Here is a 25950-nt window from a genome sequence, read left to right on the forward strand (position 1 = left end):
TCTTAACACAGGGGTCACTAGCTATTTAAACTTACATGTTCAGTCAGACTGGTTACATTTCAGTGCTCAGTACCTGTGTGTAACAGTTGCTACAGTGGACAGTACAGATACAGAACCCCCCATCACTGCAGAAAATTTTCTGCTGAGCAGTGGTAGTCTTGAGGGCATGACAAATACTGAACACATTAAAGATGACTGACACGGCTCTAAGGAATAGAACAAGGTTTGGTGAGCTATGACCAGTGACCTCATGGGTCCCAGGCATTGTAAGTATTGTTGCAGTGTGGTGAGCCAGAGAGAAGCAGGTGGGAGTTGGCTTGCATTCTAGTCTCACTCTTTTCCTTCAATTCCCCAAGTTCTCACATGCCCCTTACCCCTTTTCTGTAGTTCTCTCGAATGCAACTCATCACAACAGAAAGAGCCCCTTGAGCTGCATTTTGCAAACTACTCTTCAGAAAGATGCCAGCAGGTGCCCCTGCCCTGGGAGAGACCCACAGTGCTCCTGGACAGTGAAAGTTCTTATGAGCCCTACAGGAAAGAGACCTTTAGAGCTTAATTTAGCTTTCCCAAACTTACATGACTGTGTAATACAAGCAGCTCTTAACACCTTTTAGGATCTGACTTTGAGGAAAGCAGAACTGGAACACACCACCTGTATAATTTTTGTTTTGTTTTCAAAAGCTCTTTGTCAGGATGTGTTGTGCAGATGAGAGCTACTTGCTGCTCATGAAAGGCTGTGTGGGCACTGGCAGTCTTGCCTTGGGCCCACAGCACAGCTCTCTGTCATTGCTGGCCACACACACAGTAGTCACGTGAGGGAGCAACGTGTCCTTTTATTTATGCAGGTATGTCCAGTCACACCAACAACCGACACATTGTGTTACAGTACAGCTTTATACTCACAGTTCATCTCACAATACCAAAACATCATAGAAAATGTATCCAACTGGGAAAAAAAAGTGGCAAACACAGGCGATGTGCTAGGCAGGCACTAGAACTGAGGCTCCAATGATGTGTACATGACAGGAAAGCTCCATAACACATGTACAGAAAATGTTCTAATGTCATATTTCAAATATATACTCTCAAGTTTCAAGTTTTTATCTCAAATACATAAACAAATCAATAGGTACTATCATACATTTACTATCTAAAACATCCAAAAAGTGCAAAAACACTGTGACAATACAGTGTAAATATTCTTGCTCCACCCAGAGCTAAAGGTGACATCAGCAGTGGTTCACAGAGCCACCTCCTTCCTGAGGCCTTGCTCCCCATCTCCAGGCTCTTCCAGGAGCTGTGGGAATTTGCAACTAACAGGTCTCCAACTGCAGGCTCCTGCAGAAGCCAGGCATATGAAGAGAGACCAGGGTGAGTAGTTCCAAACTACTCAAGGACGAAGCCTGCTGCAAGGAAGATTGAGTCAGCATGGGTGGCCCACCTCCCACTTTCTAGGGAACAGGGCGATCATCATCCCACAGCTAGGAATGAGTGTGCTCCTTGAGTTTAGGAGTGGAATACACCTCCAAATGTTGGGCAATTGTATGTGACTGGGCTCCAGCAGTTGCTGGCCTGGCTAATTTGCTGTTTCACATTCCATCAGTAGAGTTCCCACTAGAGGGGAGGAGTGCTGAGAGACTGTCCACTGGAATACTGGTCTATGCATTGCTTCTTTTCACTTGGTAGTTGGGTTTTGAAAATGGCCTAAGTGTCCCTGTCCTCAAGTATCCTTAGTATGCTCTTCCTTACAGCTAAGTGTGTTGTCCGGTTATAGCCTGGAAAACTGACAATTCCACAACTCCCCATACCTGACGTTATTTCAGATTTTCTATTTTTCTAAAATGTAGTTGAAGAAAGATTTGCCAGACATATACCAACAGAAAAATTTGCTGCCAGTGTCTCCCTGCCCCTCCTGACCCCATAAATCCCTGATAAAAGAAAAGGAAATGTAAACTTTGGAAAGCCTTCGGTCAGAGGTTTGCTTCCAGAAGTATGCAAATGAGACCTCTTGGCCTCCCAAGACCTTGCTGGAACCTGGAACCTCAGCGGCCCAGGCTTTGAGGGCAGGCACCTGCAGTCTAGGGCTGAGGATTCACAGAGCCTCCTGCAGCTCAGGGGGCCAGAGCAGAGCAGGAGACAGCCCTCCAGTACCCTCTAAGGCACTAGCCCTGACATCAGAGACACTGGCTGGAAAGGTGTCCAAGCAGGCAGGGCTCACATTAATTTCGGGGGGGGGGGGGGGGGGGGTTAATGTATTTTTCATAAGGTGAATATAGTCAAAAGTAGAAAATAAAAATCTACATTTCATTAGACCCAGATGTTATCATGGATGCTATCTCCCATGATACTCTTTCCCCGCCCCTCCCCAAACCAGGGCCCTGCCCTATTATTTAAAAAAAAAAAAAAAATTGCCAAAGGTTGATGAATGAAATAATTACCATTTTTCCCCCCATAAAAGTTATATACAAAATGGACCCCAACCAGTGAGGCCACCTCATCTCAACCCATATCAAGATTAAAGCTTGGTTCCCACGTGTGCTTCATCCTGTGTCTGCAGGCTGCATCCACACCTTCAGGCTCTGTTAAGAAGAGTGGTCCTATAGGTGGACAGGGCACAATGGTCAGGTGCTAGCAGGCCTTCCCCTGAGCCAGCAGAAGGCAACCCATGCTGTCAGTGGAGGCCTGGACTCCAGGAACTGGTCATGGAAGGAAGGAGTTGGGGACATTGAAACTCCAAATCCTCCATCTATCAGCTTCACTAGGGATACCTTCCTTTCCCTGGACTATGTGGAGGAGCCTTCAACTGCCTTTCAGAAGGGCACCCCCACTCCACCCCCAGTCCTCTCCCTTCCTTGTATGGAGCCACTCTTGGGGATTTACAGGATGGTCCCTTTAGTTCCTACCTCAAGGTCTTCCAGCTGTCCTTTTCCATGTGGTTTTCAGGACCTTCACTTTCAAAGGAGGCGACAAACAGTGCTGAGAGATGGGGAAGCCATTCAGAACCCATGTCCACATACAGTCAACCTGCCTAGTATACCAGTTATCCCTTCTCAAACTATCATTATAGGCATGTAGCTAGGCTAAGAAGGAACTCCTAGACCAGAGAGTATAGTGACCTCTGTCCTGAGCTCGTCCATGGATCTCTGCTATGTGAAGTTTCAGGCCCCGTGGGGCCTAGAGCTCCCAGCTTCCTGCTCAGGGACACTGAGAAGTTGCCTAGTTCTGTAGCACTGGCCCAAACCCATCCTGGCTCTCTCATGTGGCCCCGGGAGCCTGGTCTCCTTTTGTCCTTATCCTTCACCTGTCCGCTGCCCATGACCCACCCTCATGAACTCACCCTGTGAGCTGAGCTGAGCCTGTATAGCATGGGGGTGATGATCAGGCCAGCCCCCAAAGAAGTCAGGGAGACAGAGACATGTACACATGGGGAGGGGGCTGCTGCTGTGCAGAGGCGGCCTCACCTTCCTCGCTGTAGATGGGAGCTGTAAGCAGGTAACTCTGAATCTTCTTGTCCTTTTCAAAGGGACACTCTACTTGTGTCCATGTCATAAACTCATGGATCTGTCTGGAGATCTCCCAAAATTTCTGAAGGGGCAGAGAACAAACTGGATGTTTACTTGTTACCATAAGCTAGAAATCTTTGGTCAGGGTCAAGGAATGTAGATTCTGGGGTCTGTCTGCTGCTCACTTCCCTGGTCCCAGAAGGATGAGACAGTGGCTCTGCACAGCTGACTTCATGGCCATGGAAGGACTTTGTGCAGCATCAGCACAGCAGGTATGTCAGAGGATACTCTGTCCTGCCCTCTGTGTGGGCCATCAGGTTGGCAGCAGGAACCCCAATAGGGCTCCATCTGTGACTCCAAGCTGAGGCTTGTGTTCCAGCCATGACCAGCACAGCACCCACAACCAGCACATGTCACAATGCCACTTTTTGGGGCCTGTTTGGGAATCTGTAACTCCCTCCCACCCCTTACCTATGTGAGGTGAACACTGGACAACCTATCTCCCCCATACCTCCCCAAGCACCTTTGTCCTACCCTTGTGCTCTTGGCCAGACGGGTCTTTGCTTCCATCTGGAATTCTGCTGCCTCCTCGTCCCTGCTCAAGTCACTCTTGCCTAAAATCTTTCCAACTTCCAAACCCCCAGGGGTAGCCCCTTCTCTGTCTCCCTGGTGGGGTCTGTGCTGGGACCAGCGTCCTGGGTGAATGTAGGTTCCCTGTGGCTCCAAGCCTTATAACCAGATTATCCACCCAGAAGGGCAATGCCACCATCACATCTTGAGGTCAAATAGTATGACCTACCTTGTAGCTGTCAGTCTTAAAGGCCCTTCTGCAACAGGGGCATGACCTTGCTGCTCTCCTGGCACAGATGGATTCTTTCCGCCCTGGGGCAAGGCTGAGAGGTCTGCCCTGCCTTATGCTGGGACAGCCTAGCTCCTCCCCTCAGACCACAGTGGGGCTGACTCACCTTGAAGTTAATGTGCCCATTTGGCAGGTGGTTGGTATGAATTTTGTGCAGGAAGTAGATGTCCTTAACAAAAAGATTGAACACAGGAATAACAATCTTCTCTTGGCTGCTGTTGGCCATCTGGGACCTCTGTGTAGCCCCCTGGAGGGCTGTGCGGTAGTTGCAGAAGTTGCTGGATGGGTCCATGTGGTGCTGTGGGAAGACAGGAGGGAGGATACACAAGGTGGGCAGTGTTCCCCCTGCACCCCTTCGCAGAGTGGAGCAGAGAATGAGCTAATGGGGAAGGCGCTTCCCCTCTGGGCAACTTGATTGTCACCCAGGAAAGGCTTCCCTTCCAGGAGGGAAGCCCAGAGGTGCTGAGCTGAGCACAGGGCCAAGGCCTTCTGGATTGGATCTGAACATCATTGGGAAAGCTGTAGAGAAGTCACAGCCCACACACAGCTCTTTCCTGCCCTGCTGAGCCTGGGTCTCTCCTCCTTCCTTTCAAAACCTTCCTTTGCCCCTCTGCTTAGACCAATGCCTCCCAAACCTACTAGCTCTACAGAAACATGTTTGCAGAAAATGGATTCTATGATCAAATACACCTGGGCAAGGCGGTGAGCGAGCTTACCTGTCAGCCTCCGGACACCCGGATGATCTAGTGCTGTGGAAACTTGGACCAGGAAAAGCCCATCTCTGCTTAGTCAGCATCAATCAACAGTCTCTTGGGCTCATTTTTTGTCAAACTCTTTACCACTCCCCAAAACTCACTTTAGGAGATGCCAGATCTGACTGAAATCAAAGCTGAGGAGAGCTCAAGCTACTGGCCTCTCCAGTGTGGCGAGGTCAAGCAGGCTCAACCGTCCACACCAGCTGGCACTGCAGGTAGCAGGTCCTGAACAAGGGGTGGGTAGAAGGTGATGGGAGGCCCTCCTCACTAGGCCAACACAAGATGAGACTGAGTGCCTACCTCTAAGACATCAAACTTTGCCATCTTAACTTTGGACCACGTTTTCTTCAGCCGAGCCACAGGACTGAGGTTCATGCCAGCTGCAGAAGACAGCAGGTAGGGTCAGGATGGAGAGTCCAGTCATACAGAAACTGAATGGGAAACCCCAGGCCCAGAAACTCACAGATGATGGCCATCATGGAGTTGAAGTTTCCAATGTTGAAGCACTCCCGGGCCACATCGATGAAGAACTCTAGCATGCGGGTCCGGTGCTTCTTCTTCACCACCTGGGGAGCAATCAGCACCCTCAGCATGAGCCCCAGGATGGGGTCATCCCCTCCACCACCAGTCCCTGAAGGGCATCTGATGGGAGCTGCCCACAGAGCTGTCAGACAAGGGAGTAGGGGAGGGGGATGCCGGCAGACTGAAGAGGCAGAAAACACAGCTGTGGCATTTCTGATGCTGAATAAAGGAAGGAGGGCAGGTGGACAGGACTAAGGAATCATGTGCTGGGCACAGAGTACACTCCATGAATGGGTCTCAGTTGTCATTGAAGTAAGTCATCATTATTGGACGTGGTGGTGGGGTGGGGTGGTGCAGTACATTCAAGGCCCTGCCAATGGAGGTTTCTTATCTCTACTTTCAGTTTCAACATCTGAGGGGACAGAAGCATCTGAGGGTCTCAGGCAGCACCGTGGGATTGGGGAGGAGATGGCATTACCCTGCCATGTCCACTGTGCAGTGCTTACCCGGCACACCTCGGTGGCCACTAGCATGCTGAGGCAATTGAACCAGTTGTCATAGGCCTGCAGGCTGTAGGTCTTGGTCAGGTCCCCTCGGCACTGGGGAGAACATAGCAGGTCACAGGAAGACCAAGGATGCTGCCAGAAGGTGCTGCCCAGCCCTGCCCCAAAATGGAGGAGCAGGAACTTTGGCCAGAGGAAGAAACGGAAAATGATGCTGGGTGGAGGCAACTGGACAGGTCCCCTTGGCCAGCTTGGGTCTCCAGGATGCCCAGAGCCAGCCTTGGAGGACACTGCCTGAGCCCCTGGGAGTGTTAGGCCCCCTCCCAGCATGTATCACTCTGTATAGCCATCTGCTGAACCCCTGGGGCCAGTGCCAGGAGGCCAGACCCACATCCATGGGATTGTGAGGTCAGACAGTCCAGAGTTTCTCAGGTCTTCTGGTGGGGTTCCCAGCCACCCTGCATGGGATGTCGGTGCTGGGCCCATCCTCTGGCCACAGTCCCTCACCCTGTGCTTGTCTGGAGTGTCCACATGGTTGATGATCTGCATCAGGTCCTGCGGGTGAATGCTGCTGACTCTCTCCTGCAGTGGGCGAGATAGCACAGGAAGTGATAAGCCTACTTTCCTTGGGCAAGCCCCACACTTGGGGTATAGGAGGTGTTTGGAGCAGCAGCCAGGACTGGTCTGCAAGTGTGTGCAATGGCCCCTCCTTCATCAGAGCACCCAACCAGTGGGCAGTTCCTGCCCAGGCCCTCCCTAAAAGTACTCCAGGGATTTAAAAGGCCCTCCCCTGGAGGGGAAGAAACAAGGCTGCAAGTGGATGAGATGGACACCTCAGGGCAGTGACTGCCATACACAGGAGATCTTCCCAGCCCAGAGCACAGACAGGATGAGGTGACAGGGTAGAGGAACTAGCTCTCACCCTTGAAGCCCCTCACCTCCTCCCAGGCTGGTTTTCCATCCTGGGGCAACTTCAGACCTTACTACCCCAGCCCCTCCCATTAACATAGGGCTGCTGTGCCCCTGGGGACCCATGCACCAGGCACAGAGAAACCTGATGTTTAGGTGGACACACACCAGCAAAAGGCAGCGACCAGGGCTGGCAAGCAGGCTTTACCTGAAACCCTAGTCCGCCCAGTAAGGGCAGTCCTGTAATTCTTACATTGAGGAAAACACTGGGGGTCTAGTGGCTCTGGGTAAGCATGAGCGAATGACCCCAGACCCTTCCTTTGCAGGCACAGGGCAGCACTGACCAGCTCGATGTGAGTCAGCTGCTGGGCCAGCACCATGGGGTCACAGCACACGCTCAGGATATCCTTCTGTGTGGTTGGTGGCTTGGCCTTGAGGATGGGCCCTTTGTCTACAGCTGGTGAGCAGAGCTTTTCTCGAAGCTCCTGAAGCTGGCTCCGGGCAGCCAGGGATAGCAGCAGGTTCTGCGTCATTTGGGCAATGGCCTTCTTCACTGTGCCATTCTCCTGTGGGGGTCAGGAAGCAATGGAGGTGCCTTCATGGGCTAGTGGCAAGACTACTGCCTCTCTGGAGGGGCCCATCTCATGCCCAGGGATATGAGCATGTCCAGGGACTTTGAGCCCACAGCCCTAACCAAACCTGCCATGAGCACTTGGGCTTGAGAGAGTGAGGTAAATGTGGGCTCCTCAGATGCCTTTTGGAGAGAGTAGTTTAGTGAGCTGTCCTGTAAAGAAGGGATTTGAGGGCCAGAGCAGGGCCAGAGCTAGGCTTCTGGGTCTGAAAAGTATAACTTTACTGGAGGTGAAGGCAGCCAGTTAAGCTACTTCTCAGGGCCATCCCACAGCAAGAGGGATGAAGGCATCCAGAAAGGTTTATTCTGGGGTCAGGAGCCTTCACTCCCAGGAGGGAGCAGCCCTGGTCCCTCTCAAAGCTCTCTCTGGGCTTTCTGAGCCCTCTGGGGGACAGGAGCAGCTGAGAACATGGAACACTTCTATCATCAAGGCAGAGCCAACCTAGGCTCCCTCCCGGTCGTCTAGGTTCCTGTCTCCCATAAAGGCAAGAGTAGCTTGGGAGCCAGGAAAGGTAGATAGGCTCTTACCCTTCTCATTAGACCCCCACACAGTGCCCAGGAGAGGAAGGGGTCTAGGCTCATTCCACATTCTCAGGGTTAGGTCCACCCCACTGTTCAAGGTCCTTCACATGGCAAGGGCAAGTCTGGTTCATTGCTGGCCAAGGTAGGGAAGATAACCAAATGGAGGCACCCAGCAGTCCTCATGGGGGAGTGACAGGGAAGGGGACCACATTCAGAGCTGCCTCTAAGGACCCTCCCCCTGCACACAAAAAGGAGCTCCACCAGAGTTGAAGGATGACCTCACCTCATCACACTGCATGACCCGGTGGGTGATAACCTTCAGTTCTGTCATGGCCTTCTCATCCTGGAAGTCACAGGGGAAGGCCTCTGTCCATTCCTTCAGCAGCTGCACAATCTTGGCTGAGAATGTCTTCAACATGGCCTGGAAGGGTGGGCAGAGAGTAAGTCCTGACCCACCGGAGTGTTGGCACTGTGTTCCTGCCATATGTTCCTTATAAAGGAATTACTGGAATTCTATTTCAACCAATAGGACTGAGGTTTTCCCCATCCAATTGGAACTGTGCAGCTATATTTCTATTAGCATCTTCACCCACCAGAACAACTCCATTCTGATCAATCAGGACAGTGCTTTTTGGACCAATCGAAGTGTGAGGATTTGGAGTACTCATGCACAAGGACAGACCAATCAGGGAACAGGAGTGGAAACTTCTCTCTCTCTATAAAGTCAGCTCCCCTCTTGCTTAGGGGGCTACTTTTCCTTTCCAATACAAAATGAAGACTGTATTTCCCTGGCTGGAGGTGAAACCAAAAAAAGGCTGGCCAGAGCAACTTAGAGCTGCCTCATAGCTGTGCTTCTTCATAATTGAGTTGTAACACTATTGAGTTGTTGCATAGCCATGGTATTTTCACAGCTGTGCTGTATCACATCTGAGATATTTTGCACTGCATAAAGTTTCCTTCTTCCCCATACCCCAAATCAGGGATTCTTGTTGGCACTGATTGGTGCCAAAAACTGTCTGTTGGCACCATTAAGTCAGATTTTTCTTCACTTAAGTAAATTCATTTTTAAAAAACTTGCACCATCGCTACCATGGCATAGAAAACTAGTTTCATTTGTTGTAGTTAGAAATTACTTATAATCAAGAATGTAAAGAAAACCAAGCAAATGCGATAACAATAAATAAGAGGCTCTTGCCTGCCCCTTCTAAGTTAAAGCAAGTTAACAAGTGGTGGGAAGGAACACAGATACATGGAGACAGCCTCCTCCCCATTTTGTGTCATAAAATATGGTCCTGACACTCTTGCTGTGGCTCCATGAGAGAAGAGGAGGGAGTGTCAGATGCTTGGCTGAAACATCCCCCTGAAATGCCCACATAGACCCAATGCTACCATCACCACCACCACCACCACCACCACCACCACCACCACCACCACCACCACCACCCTGCTGCTGGCACCTGTGCCAGCATCACTTTTTCTTGCCCTCCCTGATCACCTGCCCATGCCTCTTCAACCTGGATCATTCCAGGGTGAACCCAACTGCCCTCAGGGCCAGGATCCCAGAGAACCCAACTCCCCAGCCCTGCACCTTCCCAAGCCCCCCCTGCTTCTTCCAACCTGCCTGACTCTGGCTGCCCCAAGCCTCCAGATGGTCCCTTAGTGATGATTCTCCATACCTGGCAGAGCCTCTCTTAGCCAGCCTGGTAATCCCACAGACACTGCCTCTGGACAGAGTCTAGTGCATGGACATCCCAGGAGGTTTTGCTATCACTTCCTCTAGATGTCTACCACACCCACACTTAGCAGGAGCCAGAGCCACCTCAGAGTCCTGCCATGCATGTCACCATGGACACAGGCTGGAAGGCTTAGTCCCAGCTCCTCTCAGGCTGTCCCCATTCTGACCCTCAGCATCCCCACTCACCTTGCACAGGCTTATTTCCACCTGTCCCTCAGAAACCCTTCATGACCGCTAGGCTTTGGTCAGTATCTGTCCCCATCACTGCCCCGCATGACCCCAAGACAGTTCCTCTGAAGAGGAGACTCTGAGAAGGCATGGGCATTCACAGACCTTTGTTCCAAACCCTCCAGAGCTCAACCTCATGGTAAGGTGGAAGGGAAGGACATCATGAAACAGGGACAGGTTCTGCTCTGCCACAGCCTGCATTAGGCCCTGCCAGCTCTGACAGCATGCTCACCACCCCTTCTGCACCAAACCCTGGGCTTCTCAGATCCCACCCCAAGACCCAGGGCCTCAGAACTGAGCTGTGGTTTCTTGACTATCCTGACTGCCAATAGGCTCAATCAGAAGGGACAACAGTGGCAGACAGCCCTGTCTGAATCACTGAAAACTCCTGTGAGTAGGTACCATCCTGAGGGTGCTGCTACCTCACCCTTTTGGGGAGGGAGTGACCCAGGCGCCTTTGGCTTCTTTTCCACCAACTACAGTCAGGCCTCTATTGGGAGGTCCCAGCACTGATCAGGACAGCTGGTGGAACTGTTTACTAGGGTCCTTCCTTGGGAGGGGGTGTGAATGCCTACCAATGGCAGTTATTCCACATCCTGGGAGGTGAGCCTTGTCCCAGGTGTGCCCCCATCAGGGAGGGCCCTAGGCCAGTCTCAATCAGACCCTGTCCTGCAATTCACACTGAGCATGTTCTCTTAAAGTAGGAGTGGAAGAGGTAGCCAGGGACACAGAGGCAGGCAGCATCTGGTCAGCACACCTTTACCTTCTCAGACCCAGCCTCCAGCTGCTGCCTCTGCTCCAGGTATATCTGCCCCACACGGGCCAGCAGGTCATGAGGGGGTATGAAGACCCGAGAGCTCAAGAGAAATGTGAAGATGTACGTTCCCTAAAGAAAAGGAAAAAAAAAGGAAGAAAAGGGAGAGAGGGCAAAGTGTGGGTCAGGCCTGGCACAGTCCCCAGGCCTGCTGCCCCTCTTGGCCCTGCTAACTCCCAAGACCAACATCACTGTTAAAGTGGCCACAGTTTCTGCCTAGCTTGCTTCACCTTGAATGCCCTCCTTCTCTCCCACTGCCACCCAAATCCTGCCCACCTTGCAAGTAACAGATAAACCCCACTTTGCAGCAGCTCAAGGAGGCCTCCCTGATGAGCTCAGCTTCCAACAGTCTTGCTCTGATGGGATTCTTCCTACTCTCTGTCCTACCACAAGATGGGTGCTAGCTAACAGCACTGGATATTTGCAGGACTCTCCAGGTCTATGTGAGCCTGTTGCCCAGTCCACTGTGCTCCCTGAGCCTGGTTCCAAGCTACTTCTCCAAGTTCTTACCAGCCTGGCCCGTGGGTCCTGGATGGTGGGGTGTGGCCTTGTCCATGGAGCAGACCTCAATACTTGTGCAATCACTAACCTGTTGTGGGCCTTGTCCACAACTGCCACATCATAGCTCTTGTTCCACATACATGTGCCCTCCTCATTGTCTTTGCAGTGCATACTCTGAGGATTCCCCATGATCTGGGCTAAAAGATGGCAGGGAGTGGCCTCTGCCAGGTCATGAGAGGGGTTTATACAATGGAAGGAAGGACAGAGGAAGAATAGACAGAGCCCCAGGATGCAGGGAGGAGTCCTGATGTGGGTGGGCCACAAATCCCCATAAGAATAGTTGTCTCCAGCACCATCAGATAAATGCTGGAGGGTAGAAGGGGACAATTCCTACTCCACTTTCCCTAGGCCATCTCTGACTCACAAAGGCCAGGGAGCCTGGCTCTGCCCTGTGAAAAAAGTTGTCATTGGAAGGGTCAGCGCAGCTTGGCTCTAGAAAGAGAGTAGGCAGGCACAATGCCACTGACAGGGGAACTTAAAGAGTTAAAGATTTTAGCTTTAGTTATAGTTGATAGGCTTAAGTGATTAATCCATGTGGAAAGCTATTGTTCCAGAAACTGGAATGCATAACCTATATCAGCCCAGAGCTCAGGAGGTAATGTGAGTGAAGCTTTGTTCACTCACCCACTGTGACAGGAGACAGAGCTCAAGCAGTAATGTGAGTGAAACTTTGTTTATTTGCCCGCTGCTCACCTCCTGTGGAATGGCCCAATTCCTAACAGGCCATGGACCAGTAACAGTCCACAGCTCAGGGTTGGGGACCTCTGACCTACATGATGCCAGGAAGTCAACAAGCAAGTCAACCTTTGTGCCTCAGGGGGTCTGAAAGCAATGAGGTGGTATCTCAGTCATTGTGTTCCAGGGAGAGAATATCTGTGATGCAGATAAAAAAATATTGATAAGTAGATAAAGAAATACTAGGGAAATTGCTACCAGACTGCAATTCTTATCTGTTAACCTTTTCCCAAACCACTTACCTACCCTTCTTTTCTCCTTATAAAAAGGCCCACTAATGGTGAGGTGTTAAGAGTTTTTAGGGTACATTTCCTGCCATCTTCTCATATCACCAGCATTTGAATAAAGCAGCCATAAAGATTCAATCATTTTCTCTACTTATTGGTTCTGGTAGTGACATGCAGCACAAATGCTGACTTTTTTCAGTTTAATTTTCTGGTGTCTCTGGAGGAACACCTTTGGGGTATTTGTCAGGGAGTCCCATTGGCTGCTTGGATTCGTGTCCCTTGGGGTGCTGATTTGGAGACTCCTTAGCAGCTGCTAAGTGATTTCAATGAGGATTCTAGGCATTCTCCATCACCTTCATTTTCAATTGAATCGCTGCACTTTCTGGCTCAGGATTACAGTCCCAGGTTACAACTTAGAACGGTTGTCAGAAATTAAGGTGCCTTTTAGTTTGTGTGATGTGACAGTGCTCTCTCTGGTAGAATGGGCAGGGGATCCTCCATTCTGGGAAATAGCCCTGTGGGGCTAAATCTGGCTGATTGATTGACTCATGCTTATGAGCCTATGACTAAACATGGAACGTTTTTATTGCAATAGTGCTTGACTTTTGTATGATTTGGACTCAGGAGAGTCCAGACCACTGAATGGGTCTTAAATTATTATACTACATGGCAATCAGAGTTGTTTTGTCATAGATCAGGGATATGGGATGAAATATCTTATGTATAGGCTTGTATGATTTCATATAAAGTCATAAAGATGCATATGTAGGACCAAAAGGAAATAGATCGATGGCCCAGAGAAAAGGGAATTTACCTGTGGCAGATAGCAGAAGCTCAGAAGAGAGGAACCACGAAGATCAGGATGTCATGGCTGCTGTAAGCATCATCAGGGTTTCCACAGCCCCTCCAACCCTGGGGGATCCTCTTCCTTACTCAACTGAGGGAACTGAAGGAGGTGAGCCTGAACTGGTCTCTCCATCCCAAATCCATCAGGGAACCAAATTTGGTACAAGACAAGCCCTTACTGGGGCAGGGCAATATCTTATGTCAAGACTTCCAATGGGAGCAGGGCCAGAGGCCAGCTGCTGGATATTATTGGGCACATATTCCATTTTCTACATCTGATCTGTTAAACTGAAAAAGCTCAAATCCTTCTTATAGAGATGATGCTACTAGAATGACTGACTGAGTTATGTCAGCTTTTGCCACCCACCATCCCAACTGAGCAGACATACAAGTATTACTGAATATTTTGCTTATGGGAGATGAACAGGTTGGTATTGGATAAGGCAAATGAAGAGGCATGGAGACTGCACCAAGAAAATCCAGATGAGGCTCCCAACCATACTAAGGCAATATGTTTAACTGAGCCCAGTTGGGATCCTAATGAAAATAGCCTTCTTCTCTTAGAAGTTTATAAAAGGTACATCTTTGAGGGACTGAAGAAATGAATCCTTAAACATAAAAGCCTCAATGTGTAACAGGCAGTAAAACAAAAGCCCTCTGGGGGCCCCTTTGAGTTTCTTAAAAGAATACCTGTCAAAGAAACTAGATCACACTGTCCAAAGGTAGCCAGCCTGCTTGAAGGCTGGGGCAGCCACCTGTGAGCTTAATAGGAAGCTGAAAAGTTTTCCTCAGGACAGCCATTCACCATTTATGCACCCCACCAAGTGGGGTTTTGCTTTTTGCCTACTAAAGCAAAAAGGAAATTTCTGGCTCACTGCTAGAAGAATGAGCAGGGACCAAGGAATTCTTCTTGACAATCCCAACATCTCCCTCAAAAATGTAAGTTAAATCCTGCCTCCCTTCTCCCAAACCCTGACTTGGCTGTGCTAATGCATGACTGTGTGCTGAAATAATTGATGAAGTGTATTCTAGCAGAATTGATTTATAGAACTATCCTCTAAAAGAGGCAGGCTGGACTCTATATGCAGATGGAAGCAGTTATATGGAAAAACGAAACCTAAAGGCTGGGTATGCAGTTGTGACTCTTGAAGGAACAGTAGAAGCCAAGTCCTTGCCACCAGAAACCTCTGCTCAGAAAGGTGAACTGATTGCAGTGATGAGGATACTAGAACTGTTGCATGAAAAGAAAGTGAATGGGTATACTGACTTGAAGTGTGCTTTTCTAATTTTGCCTGCACATGGTTCCATCTGGAAGGAAAAAGGACTATTAACCTCCAATAAAAAGGAAATTAAGCATGCAATGGAAATTTTAAAATCATTATAAGCCGTTAAAGTACCTTTATAGATAGAAGTTATGCACTGCCTGGGGCATCAGAAAGAGGACACTGAAGTGACTACAGGAAACAATCTGGCCAATCAAGCAGCAAAGGAGGCTGCTAAAGGTATATTTATAATGCCTTTGGTATCTATTCTAAACTTGTCACATTTTGACCCTGAATATTTGACTGCAGACTTAGAGAAAGCTAAGAGCTTGGGTTTTGATGAAGAAGGCCCCAAAAGTAAATGGAAAAGGAATAAGAAAAGCATTATGCTGCTTCCTGAACATTAAGTAGAGCCAGTCATGAGTCATTTGCATGAGTCCACTCATTGTGGAAGGGATTCATTAACCATCTATATTAAACTATGACTCACAGGTCCTAAAATTTCTAAGGCCACATGGAAAACAATAGCTAGATGTGTTGTATACCAGAAGAACACTCCAAGACAGACCGTCATCATAAGGAAGAAAGAAACAATACCAAGGACAGTGCCCATTTGAGAACTGGCAAATAATTTTACCCAGATACTGAGGTTCTGAGGATAGAAATATTAGTTTGTCTTTGTTGGTACCTTTTCAAAATGGGTAGAAGCATATCTTATTAGACTTGTGAAATCCTCAGAAATAGTGAAAGCCTTATGGAAGAAATGATTCCTTACTTTGGCCTACCTATGCATCAAGAGCGATAATGAACTGCTTCTGTTTCAGAAATTACACAGAAAGTTACTAAATTTTAGGAAACAGGTGGAGACTCCACATGACATGGAGACCTCAGGCTTCTGGGAAAGTAGAGATGAATCAGACCTTAAAGAAAAATATAACCAAACTGTGTCAAGAAACTCATCTCCATTGGGATCAAGTTTAACCTATTTACCTGCTCAGGAAAAGGGTGGCTCTTTAAAGTGGGATTCAACTGAGTCTTTATAAAATTGTGTATGGGCAACCATTTCAGGTTAGGATTGGAGTGGGAGATATGTATTTAGATCAAGAAGTGAAGGTAAAACTTCCAGCCAAAAGGAGGCATAGGTAGATACACTTTGCCTCCTCACACAACCAAAAGAAGGACAACAAACAATTTAAAAACAACAACCAACCAAAATTGCCAGAAAATCAAACTGTATGGAATTCCAGCAACCAAGGGATTAAAGAAGACACATTAATCCAGACCAGCAGAAGGGATGGAGAAGGACAGCAGGGTGGAGAGGACATGTGACAAGGCAGAGGCTAGAGGACTGGCTGACTGAAATGGTGGCTGGTCACATCCTTGCATGCAAATAAACTGGGAGGAACATCAGAGGACTGAGATAGACTGTGCAATCCAGGGTTCTAGTGCAGGAAAAGAAAGCTTCAAAACCTCTGGCTATAAAAATCTGTGGGGGATATGGCAGTGGGAGAAACTCTCAGCCTTGAGAGGGAAAGATGGCAGAGGAGTGAATGGAAGTCACACTGACCGTCCTAGAACAAATCTGAAATTACAATTAAACTGTGGAGAAACCACCTGGAACAAACAACTAAACAATAGTGAGAGAGGAACCTTTTAACCTTGGACAGACAGAAGAATCAGCTTTAGCACAACCTGACTGGTAAGGAGTGTGGTAGAAACTCGAGAAGGTAAGCTGGGTGCGCATGGATAGCAGCACCAGAGGGATATTTAAACAGCCAGTTAAATCCACCTGAGAAGAGTGGGTTCTAAATCATAAGTGAGAATCTCTAGCCTACAGAACCAGAGCCCAAAGAGTACATAGATAATAGCCAGCTGCAAAAAGCAACAGGGTTCCTCTATGCAAGAGATGGGAGGCTGGAGATGCAAAGAGCCATTTAAAGGGCCAATGCATAAGTTTTTATTTGCAGCCACTTATCCAGAGCTCCGGCAAAGGCAGGAGCAGAGTAGGTCGGAGACGCTTGACGAGAGACTGGGGAAGGATGCTGTCAGGAGAGATCTGAGGGAATAGCTGGTGGGATCCAGGAGCTGACTCTTCACCCATACAGCAGCAGCCATCTTGCCCAGGCAGGCTATTCCCCTGAGCGGCAGCAGCATGAGAGGACACGATAGCCATGCCCACAGGAGGGAAAATGTCCTGTCATGTGGTGCCAAAGCCTGACTGCTGATTGCAGAGTGACTAGATTAACAACTGAAGGAGACAGCCACAAACAGATTCCTGGACGTCTCAAACAACTGCCTAAGGTCAGATGGGGACAACATCTGACATCATCAGAGGCAACTCCCGAATGAAAAAACAGTGGTGTCCTGCCATATAAGTTCACACCACAAAGTCAGGAAGTCAAGAAAGATAAATTTAAGAAGCAGAAGCAAAAAAAGAAGAGTCTCATAAATGATGGGAAGACAAAGAAACACCCCACAATCGAAGGCAAAGGAGGAATCCCCAGAAAGAAAACTAAATGAAATAGAGGCAGGTAAACTATCAGGTATTGAGTTCAAAAAAATGGCTCTAAGGAAGCTCAATGAGCTGAGTGAGCTCAGTGACTATAGAGAGAATTACAAAAACCTACAGGGAAACTACGAGGAATTTACTGCAAACTATATCAGCATGAAAAAAGGACATAGGAACTATTAACAAGAGGCAAGAGGAAATGAAGACTACAAATTCTGAATTGAGGAACACAGTAGAAGGAATCGAAAGCAGGCTAGATGAAGCAGAGGATCAATACAGCAAGCTGGAGGATAAGGTAGAAAAAAGCTCCCAGAAAGAACAAGAAAATGAAAAAAAAAAAAAACTAAAAAAGAATGAAGAGGCATTCAGGGAAATGCAGAACAACCTGAATGTAATAATAATATAATAGGAATAGCAGAAGGAGAAGAAAAGGAGGAAAAGATAGAGAACCTGTTAGAAAAACTGATGATAGGAAACATCCCTAATTTGAAGAGAGAAAAAGCCACACAAGTCCAGGAAGCACAGAGGGTCCCATTCAAGAGGAACCCAAAAAAGCCCACTCCAAGACACATCATAATTAAAATGGCCAATATCAAAGACAAAGAGAATCCTAAAGGCAGCAAGGGAGAAACAGGTAGTAACATACAATGTAGCCCTGATATAGCTAGAGCTGACTTTTCAACTTAAACATTACAAGCCAGAAGGGAATGGCAAGAAATACTGCAAGTAATGCAAAGGCCTGCAACCAAGGCTGCTATGCCCAGCAAGGCTCGCAATTAAATGGAAGGCAATGATAAGGGGTTTCCTAGATAAAAGAAGGATAAAAGAATAGAGCTCCATCAAACCAGCACTGCAAGATATGCTAAAGGGACTGTGTAAAGAAGATGAAGAAAAGAGTGAGAAAGAGAGGAACACAGATACAAAAGGAAAAAATGAAGAAGTACCTATCAGTAACGTTTAATGTCAATGGAGTAAATGCTCCAATCAAAAGACAGCATAGCTGAACGGAAAAGAAAACATGACCCACACATATGCGGCCTATAAGAGATCCACCTCAGAACAAAGGACTTATAAAAATTGAAAGTAAAGGGATAGAAGAAAATATTCCAAGTAAATGGACAGGAAAGAAAAGCAGAGATAGCAATACTTAGAAAAAATAGGTTTCAAAACAAAGGCTATTAAAAAGAGACCCAGAAGAACACTTCATAATACTCAAAGGGAGAATCCATCAAGAAGACATAAACATTGTAAACCTATATTCACCCAACATAGGAGCACCCAAATATATAAGGAAAATCTTGGAAGCCTTTAGGAAAGATATAGACAGCAACACACTGATAGTAGGGGATTTTAACAGCCCGCTGTCAAAATGGAAAGATCTTCCAAACAAAACATCAAGAAGGATATAGCGAAAGGGAACGACATATTTGATCAAATGGACTTAGTTGACATATACAGAACCTTTCATCCCAAAGAAGCAAAATACACATTCTTTTCAAATGCACATGGAACATTTTCAAAGATAGATCAAATAATAGGACACAAAACAAGCCTCAAACAATTCACGAAAATTGAAATCATAACAAGCATTTTCTTGGACCTCAAGGAAAAAACTCAAAAAACATTCAATCTCATGGAGACTGAATAGCCTGTTATTAAACAATGAATGGGTCAATAATGAGATCAAAGAAGATATCAAAAATTTTCTGGAAATAAGTGAAAAGCAACACACAACAGCAAAACCTATAGGACACAGTGAAGGCAGCCCTGAGAGGGAAGTTCAGAGCAATACAGGTCTATTTCAAAAAGATAGAAGCATTTCAAATAAATGACCTAACCATACAACTTCAAGAACTGGAGAAACAACAACAAAGCCTAGAGTGAGAGGAAGGAAGGAAATAATCATGATCAGAGTAGAATTGAATGACAGAGACTAAGAGAGCAAGTCAAAGGATCAACAAATCCAGGAGCTGGTTCTTGGAGAAGATAACCAAATTGAAAAGCCTTTAAGCAGACTCCTCAGGAAAAAAAGGAAGAGGACCCAAATAAATAATATCAGAAATGAAAAAGGAGAAATAACAACTGATACCAAAGAAACACAAAGGATTGTAAGAAATTACTATGAACAATTGTATGCCAAGGAATTTGAACAGCTGAGTGAAATGGATGAATTTCTAGAAAAATATAACCGTCCAACACTGAATGAAGAAAAATCAGAAAGCCTGATCAGACCAATAACAGCTGGTGAAATTGAAGAACTAATCAAAAAACTCCCAGCACACCAAAGCCCTGGACTTGCCGGTTTCACAGGAGAATTTTACAAAATATTTAAGGAGGAGCTAACCCTTGTTCTTCTCAGACTACTCCAAAAAATCCAAGAAGAGAGAAGACTCCCAAACTCTTTTAATGAGGCCAGCATCATCCTAGTCCCAAAGCCAGATAAAGACACAACAAAGAAAGAAAACTACTGGCCATTATCGCTGATGAAAATAGATGCTAAAATCCTCAACAAAATATTGGCAAACCACATCCAGCAATACATTAAAATGATCATCCACCATGATCATGTGAGATTCATCCAAGGGATGCAAGGATGTTTCAATATTTGCAAATCAATAAATGTAATATATCACACAAACAAAAAGAAAGACAAAAAACACGTGATCATATCAACAGATGCAGAAAAAGCATTTGATAAGGTACAGCATCCATTTATGATGAAAGAAACTCAGATAAGTGGGAGTACAGAGGCCATACCTCAACATAATAAAGGCCATATATGAAAAACCTACAACCAGCATCATACTCAACAGGCAAAAATCAAAAGCTTTCCCACTAAGATTGGGAACAAGACAAAGCTGTCTTCTTTCACCACTTCTATTCAACATAGTATTGAAAGTCCTAGCGACAGCGATCAAACAAGAAAAAGAAATAAAAGGAATCCAAATTGGAAAGAAGGAAGTAAAACTGTCATTGTTTGCAGATGACATGAGAGTGTACATAGAAAACCCCATGGACTCCACCAGAAAACTACTCACCTAGTAAGTGAATTTGGCAAAACAGCAGGATAAAATGTCAATATTCATAAACTTAAAGCATTTTTGTACACCAACAATGAAATATCAGAATCAGAAATCAGGAAAAAAATCCCATTTGCTGTAGCAACAAGAAAAATAAAGTACCTAGGAATATACTTAACCAAGGAGGCAAGAGACCTGTATGCAGAAAACTACACAACACTGAGCAAAGAAATTAAGGAAGAAACAAATAAATGGAAAGAGATATTGTGTTCATGGATTGGAAGAATTAACATCATCAAAATGTCCATACTACCCAAAGCAACTTATAGATTCAACACACTCCCTATTAAAATACCAATGATGTATTTCACAGATATAGAGCAAACATTTTTAAAATATATATGGAGCCATAAACAACCCCAAATAGCTGCAGCAATCTTGAGAAAGTCGAACAAAGTAGGAGGGATCACAATACCTGACATTAAACTATACTACAAGCCACTGTAATCAAAGCAGTCTGGTATTGGCATAAGAACAGACACATAGATCAATGGAACAGAATAGAGAGTCCAGAAATAAACCCATGTGTCTATGGTCAATTAATATTTGATGAAGGTGGCAGAAGCATCAAATTTTGTAAAAATAGCCTCTTCAACAAATGGTGTAGGGAGATCTGAACAGGTACATGCAAAAAGAAAATATGAAACTTGACCACCAACTTACAGCATAAACAAAAATAAACTCAAGATGGATAAAAGATTTAAATGTAAGTTATGACACCATAAAAGTCCTAGAGAAGAACATAGGTATTCCTAGAGAAGAACTCAGATATTCCACGTAGCAATATTTTCACCAATACATCCCCTTGAGCAAGGGACCTAAAGGAAAGAATAGACAAATGGGACTTCATCAGAATAAGATGCTTCTGCTCAGCTAAAGAAAACATCAAAAAAATGAAAAAGGATCCAACTGTATGGGAAAATATATTTGCCAAGGATTCCTTGGACAGGGGTTTCATCTCCAAAATATACCAAGAGCTCACATGACTTCACTCCAGGAAGACAAACAATCCATTTAAAAAATGGGCAAAGGAACTGAACAGACACTTCTCCAAGGAGAACATAGACAGGGCCCAATGACATATGAAAGGATTCTCAGCATTACTAGACGTCAGAGAAATACAAATTAAAACCACAATGAGATACCATTTCACATTGGTCAGAATAGCCATCATAAACAAATTAAGAACCAAGTGCTGGTGAGGTTGTGGAGAAAAGGGAACCCTAGTACACTGTTGGTGGGAAAGCAGACTGGGGCAGCCACTGTGGAAAACAGTTTTGAATTTCCTTAAAAAGCTAAAACTGGAACTGCCTTTTGACGCAGTGATTCCACTGCTGGTATTATACCCTAAGAAGCCCAACTGAAAAGAATCTATGTACCCCAATGTTCATAGCAGCACAATTTACAATAGCCAAGTGCTGGAAGCAACCTAAGTGCCCATCAATAAATGAGTGAATCAAAATACGATGGTACATTTACACAACGGCAAACTATGCAGCAGAAAGAAAGAGTTCCTACCCTTTGCAACATCATGGATGGCACTAGAGAGCATTATGCTACATGACATAAGCTAGGTGGTGAAATACAAATACGTATGATCTCACCTATAAGTGGAACCTAATCAAGAAAACAAGAAAGAAATATATAACCAGCAACATTGAAAGAAAAAGCAGATCTACAATAATGAGAGGGAAAGGGGGAGAGGGATAATGGGGAAAAGAAGGGGAAGGGTGAGGTCAAGGAACATGTATAAAGGACCCATGGACAAAGCCAAAGTGAAGAAGTACTGAGGGTGGGAGTTTGGGGTGGGTGAGGCAGTAGAAAGTGGTGGCAGGAAAATGAGGACAAATGTATTTGAACAATTAAAAAAAAAAAAAAGAAAAGGAATAAAAGAAACCAAACTCCTTGCCTCACAGGAGTGTTTGTTGGAGAGACCCATGGAGTCCTAGAACATACACAAATCCACCCACCCAGGAATCAGCACCAGATGGGCCCAGGTTGCTTTTCGTTAGCAGGCAAAGTGACTGAAAGCCAGTTGATAGCTGAGCAAGCAGCACTGTTCTGTCTTTGACCCCTCCCCCACTGACAGTGTTGCAACGCAGCAACATGAGTTGACCCACCCTGGCGAATACCTAAGGCTTTGCCCCTTACAATGAAACAGGTGCACCAAGACAAAGAAATATGGCCCAAATGAAAGAACGGATCAAAACTCCAAAAATAAAACTAAGCATTGAAGAAATCATATGCAGATTTCAAAACACTAGTAATCAGGATGCTCACAGAAATGGTTAATATGGTCAGAAACTGGAGGAAAAAGTGAAGGCTATGCAAAGTGAAATAAAGAAAAATATACAGGGAATCAATAGTGAAAGGAAGGAAACCAGGACTCAACTCAACAATTTGGAGTATAAGGATGAAATGAAGAATTTATTTCCTTCAACCAGAACAGAATGAAGAAACAAGAATTCAAAAAAATGAGGAGAGACTTAGGAACCTCTGGGACAACTTTAAACGTTCCAACATGTGAATCATAGGGGTGCCAGAAGGAGAAGAAGAAGGGGAAGTAATTAAAAGCTTACTTGAAAAAAAAGGGGGGAACTTCTCCAATCTGGCAAAGGAAATAGACTTCCAGGAAGTCCAGGAAGCTCAGAGAATCCCAAAGAAGTTAGATCAGGGAAGCACACACCAAAGCACCTCATAATTATATTACCCAAGGTTAAAGATAAGGAGAAAATCTTAAAAGTAACAAGAGGAAAGGAGATGGTTACCTACAAAGAAGTTCCCATAAAACTATCAGCTGATTTCTTAAAAGAAACCTTATAGGCAAGAAAGGGCTGTCAAGATGTATTCAAAGTCATGAAAGGCAAGGACCTACATTGAAGGTTACTCTATCCAGCAAAGCTATCATTTAGAATGGAGGGCAGGTAAAGTGCTTCCCAGATACGGTAAAGTTAAAGGAGTTCATCGTTACCATGCGCTTATTATATGAAATGTTAAAGGGACTTATCTTAGAAAAAAGAAGATCAAAACTATGAACAGTAAAATGACAACAAACTCACAACTATCAACAACTGAACCTAAAAACAAACAAACAAACAAAAAAAAGCAAAAAACTAGAACAGGAACAGAATCACAGAAATGGAGATCACATGGAGGGTTACCAGTGGGGAGAGGGAGGGGATAATGGGAGGAAAAGTATAGGGAATCAGAAGCATAAATGGTAGGTACAAAATAGACAGGGGGAGGTCAAGAATATTATAGGAAATGGAGAGGTCAAAAAACTTAATATGTGCAGGAGGGAGGGTGCAGGGTGGAGAGGAATAAAGGGGAGAAAAAAATGGGACAACTTGTAAGAGCACAATCAATAAAATATACTTTAAAAAACAGAAGTAAAGGTAAAGAACTATGTACAACATTTAAATCAGACCTTAGCTGTGATTAATGACCTTGCTTGTATTAGAGACTTCTTCCCCACAGGTTTGCTACATTCATTTTAGCCTGGAGATAAGGTGCTACTCAAGAGCTGGAAGACAGGGTGTCCAGAAAGCCTAATAGAAGAAAAGTGAACTGGACCTTGGAACACACTCCTCACCATCCCAACTGTGGTGAAATTATCAGGAATAAAACCTTGGATTTATCACACCAGAATAAAGAAAGCACCGGAAGAACAATGGATTGTCTAACAGCATGAAGACCTTAAAGTCATCTTTTGAAAATAATGACATATTCTTTTCTTGTGTTATGGAGAACTTATTCCTTTCAAACAAGATGAAAATATTTGGGTATATGTAGTAAACATTTTCTAAGTATCTCTCACTTTTGCAGGAGGAGTTTTGCAGGAGGAACCTATGCTGCACAAATTTACTTCATGTCTTGTAGGCATTTGTATTCCCCTGGAAAGGCTCCAACATTATTAATGTAATTGTTGGCCTATGTAACTCTAAGGACAGGGAAATGTTTCCTTTAAAAACTGCTAATGTAGCCCCAGCTGGAGACTGTGCAAACTTTGTCAACTGTACTAAATACTGTTTTATGTTGTCAGCAGATTTGGAGATTCTGAAGATTGCAACATCACCACTAATATAATTCATTGTTTAGTCATGTCAGATTGCCTGCAGGATGGTTTTTAACATGTGGAAGGACAGTTTATTCCTACATGCTCAATAGTAAAATGATTATTTCCATAGGAAACTAATCTCCTAGAAATAAGATGATTAAAACTAACAGTGGAGAATGATAGGAGAACTCAAGAGTTAAAGATTTTAGCTTTAGTTATAGTTGTTAGACTTAAGTGATTAATACATGTGAAGAGCTGTTGTTCCAGAAATTGGAATGTATGACCTACATTTCTCCAGGAAGTCAACAAGCAATTCAACCTTTTTTGCCCCAGGGGGTCTGCAAACAATGGAGGTAGCATCTGAGCCATTGTGTTCCAGGAAGGGAATGTCCATGATACAGATAAAGAATGCTTGATCAGTAGGTAAAGAAATACTAGGAAAATCCCCACCTGACTGCAATTCTTATCTGATTAACCTTTTCCCAAACCACTTACCTACCCTTTTCTTCTCCTTATAAAAATGTTGGCTTGAGATGAGATGGCAAATACCTAATTACCATCTTCTTGGATTGTTGGCATCTGAATAAAGCACCCATAAATAATCAATCTTTGTTACTACTTATTGGTTCTGGATATGAGAGGCAGCACAAATGCCAACTTTCCTGGTTTCATCACCACTACTATCAGAGTCAGAAGGGTACCTCACATGACAAGGGAACTAGAATGTACCCATCTCATCTTGAGTTGAAGAGGGAGGCTTTGGATTATAAGTGAAGGCTGGCCACGATGGTGTGGGCATGTGCACTAGGGTCCAAATGCCAGTGAGCATGGCAGGGCTGTCCCCTCTTTATTCCAGACTATGGACGTTTATGCACAAAGCAAACTTCAGGGATGGGACAAGTGCAATGCAGAGCCTCACCAGTACTCTGAGGAATTGGCCTGGCCATTTACACACCTCTTACTCCCCTTGGGCCTCGCCCAGAAACTGTGTTGCTTGCTTATGCTACCAGGGCCATCTTCTACCTTCCTGGAGGCCACAGGAAAGTCACTCCTCACTGGCCTGCCATGACCCTCCCTGGTCCTCCCTCCTCATCCCAGAAGCAGCTTCCCTTGAAGCCCAGGTCACCCCCACCTTTCTCCAGGCTTAGGCACTCACATCAGGGTAATAGTCCACTGTGGGAACAAGGTGCTCCATCAAGGCCTCCAGGGACCCAGAGATGAGGCGTCCATCCTGGAAGATGAGGTCCCTGGAGCCACTGGCCCCACCTCCTTGCTCCCCCATTATGGGCTGCATCTGTCCACTACAGCTGGGCCCAAGTATGCTGGAGAAGATGATGGAAGTCTGGGGCATAGTTTCCTGTGAGAGAAGAACAAGGCTGTGAGACATCAGGGAGCCTCCTCCAGGTCCTCCTCCTGGCCTTTGTGGTGAGTGGTGCACCAATCATGAGACATCAACTCATGTGAGAGGGCCTGCAGCCACTGGGTGTCTGGTAAATGTTTCTTCAGCACCTGCTTCATGCACATCATGCCTCATTTCAAGTGCCAGGACACAAAGAACCCAGACTCCTAGAATTCTATCTCACTGGCGGGGAAAAAAACTATGGAGAAATACAACCCAGTAGGAGAACTTGGACATGTGAGGTGGAGGATGTGGGACAAGGCAGCCTCCGTAATGTGGCATTGGGATCCACT

General features: G+C 45.7%; 1 protein-coding gene across 1 annotated transcript; it reads right to left on the reverse strand.

Annotated features, from left to right (window-relative positions):
* Positions 1–2503: 2503 nt before the first annotated feature.
* On the reverse strand, positions 2504–25627 carry RASGEF1A (RasGEF domain family member 1A). The gene is made up of 12 exons (XM_054576842.1): positions 25415–25627; positions 10931–11053; positions 8488–8625; positions 7396–7617; positions 6650–6724; positions 6146–6238; positions 5581–5683; positions 5418–5497; positions 4469–4660; positions 3462–3585; positions 2904–2976; positions 2504–2597 (listed from the first exon to the last, which is right to left on the reverse strand). Exons 1-12 carry the CDS (start codon positions 25607–25609, stop codon positions 2573–2575), a joined length of 1443 nt encoding a protein of 480 aa, XP_054432817.1. The 5' UTR covers positions 25610–25627; the 3' UTR covers positions 2504–2572.
* Between the last annotated feature and the right edge of the window lie 323 nt (positions 25628–25950).

This window comes from Pteronotus mesoamericanus, unplaced genomic scaffold (genome assembly GCF_021234165.1).
Source record: "Pteronotus mesoamericanus isolate MK-2021 breed Mesoamerican mustached bat unplaced genomic scaffold, CSHL_Meso_final contig_35, whole genome shotgun sequence".
NCBI lineage: Eukaryota > Metazoa > Chordata > Mammalia > Chiroptera > Mormoopidae > Pteronotus > Pteronotus mesoamericanus.

Bases quoted from the DNA above. Each gene is read 5' to 3' on its own strand.
- RASGEF1A (XM_054576842.1), bottom strand. From the start codon at position 25,609: ATGCCCCAGACTTCCATCATCTTCTCCAGCATACTTGGGCCCAGCTGT. The intron at 5,684-6,145 runs GTAAGCACTGCA...ATTGCTCCCCAG, and splicing joins TGGCCACCGAGGTGTGCCGG to GTGGTGAAGAAGAAGCACCG. The intron at 2,977-3,461 runs GTGAGGCCGCCT...CCCATCTCTCAG, and splicing joins TCCCATCTACAGCGAGGAAG to CACTGTTTGTCGCCTCCTTT.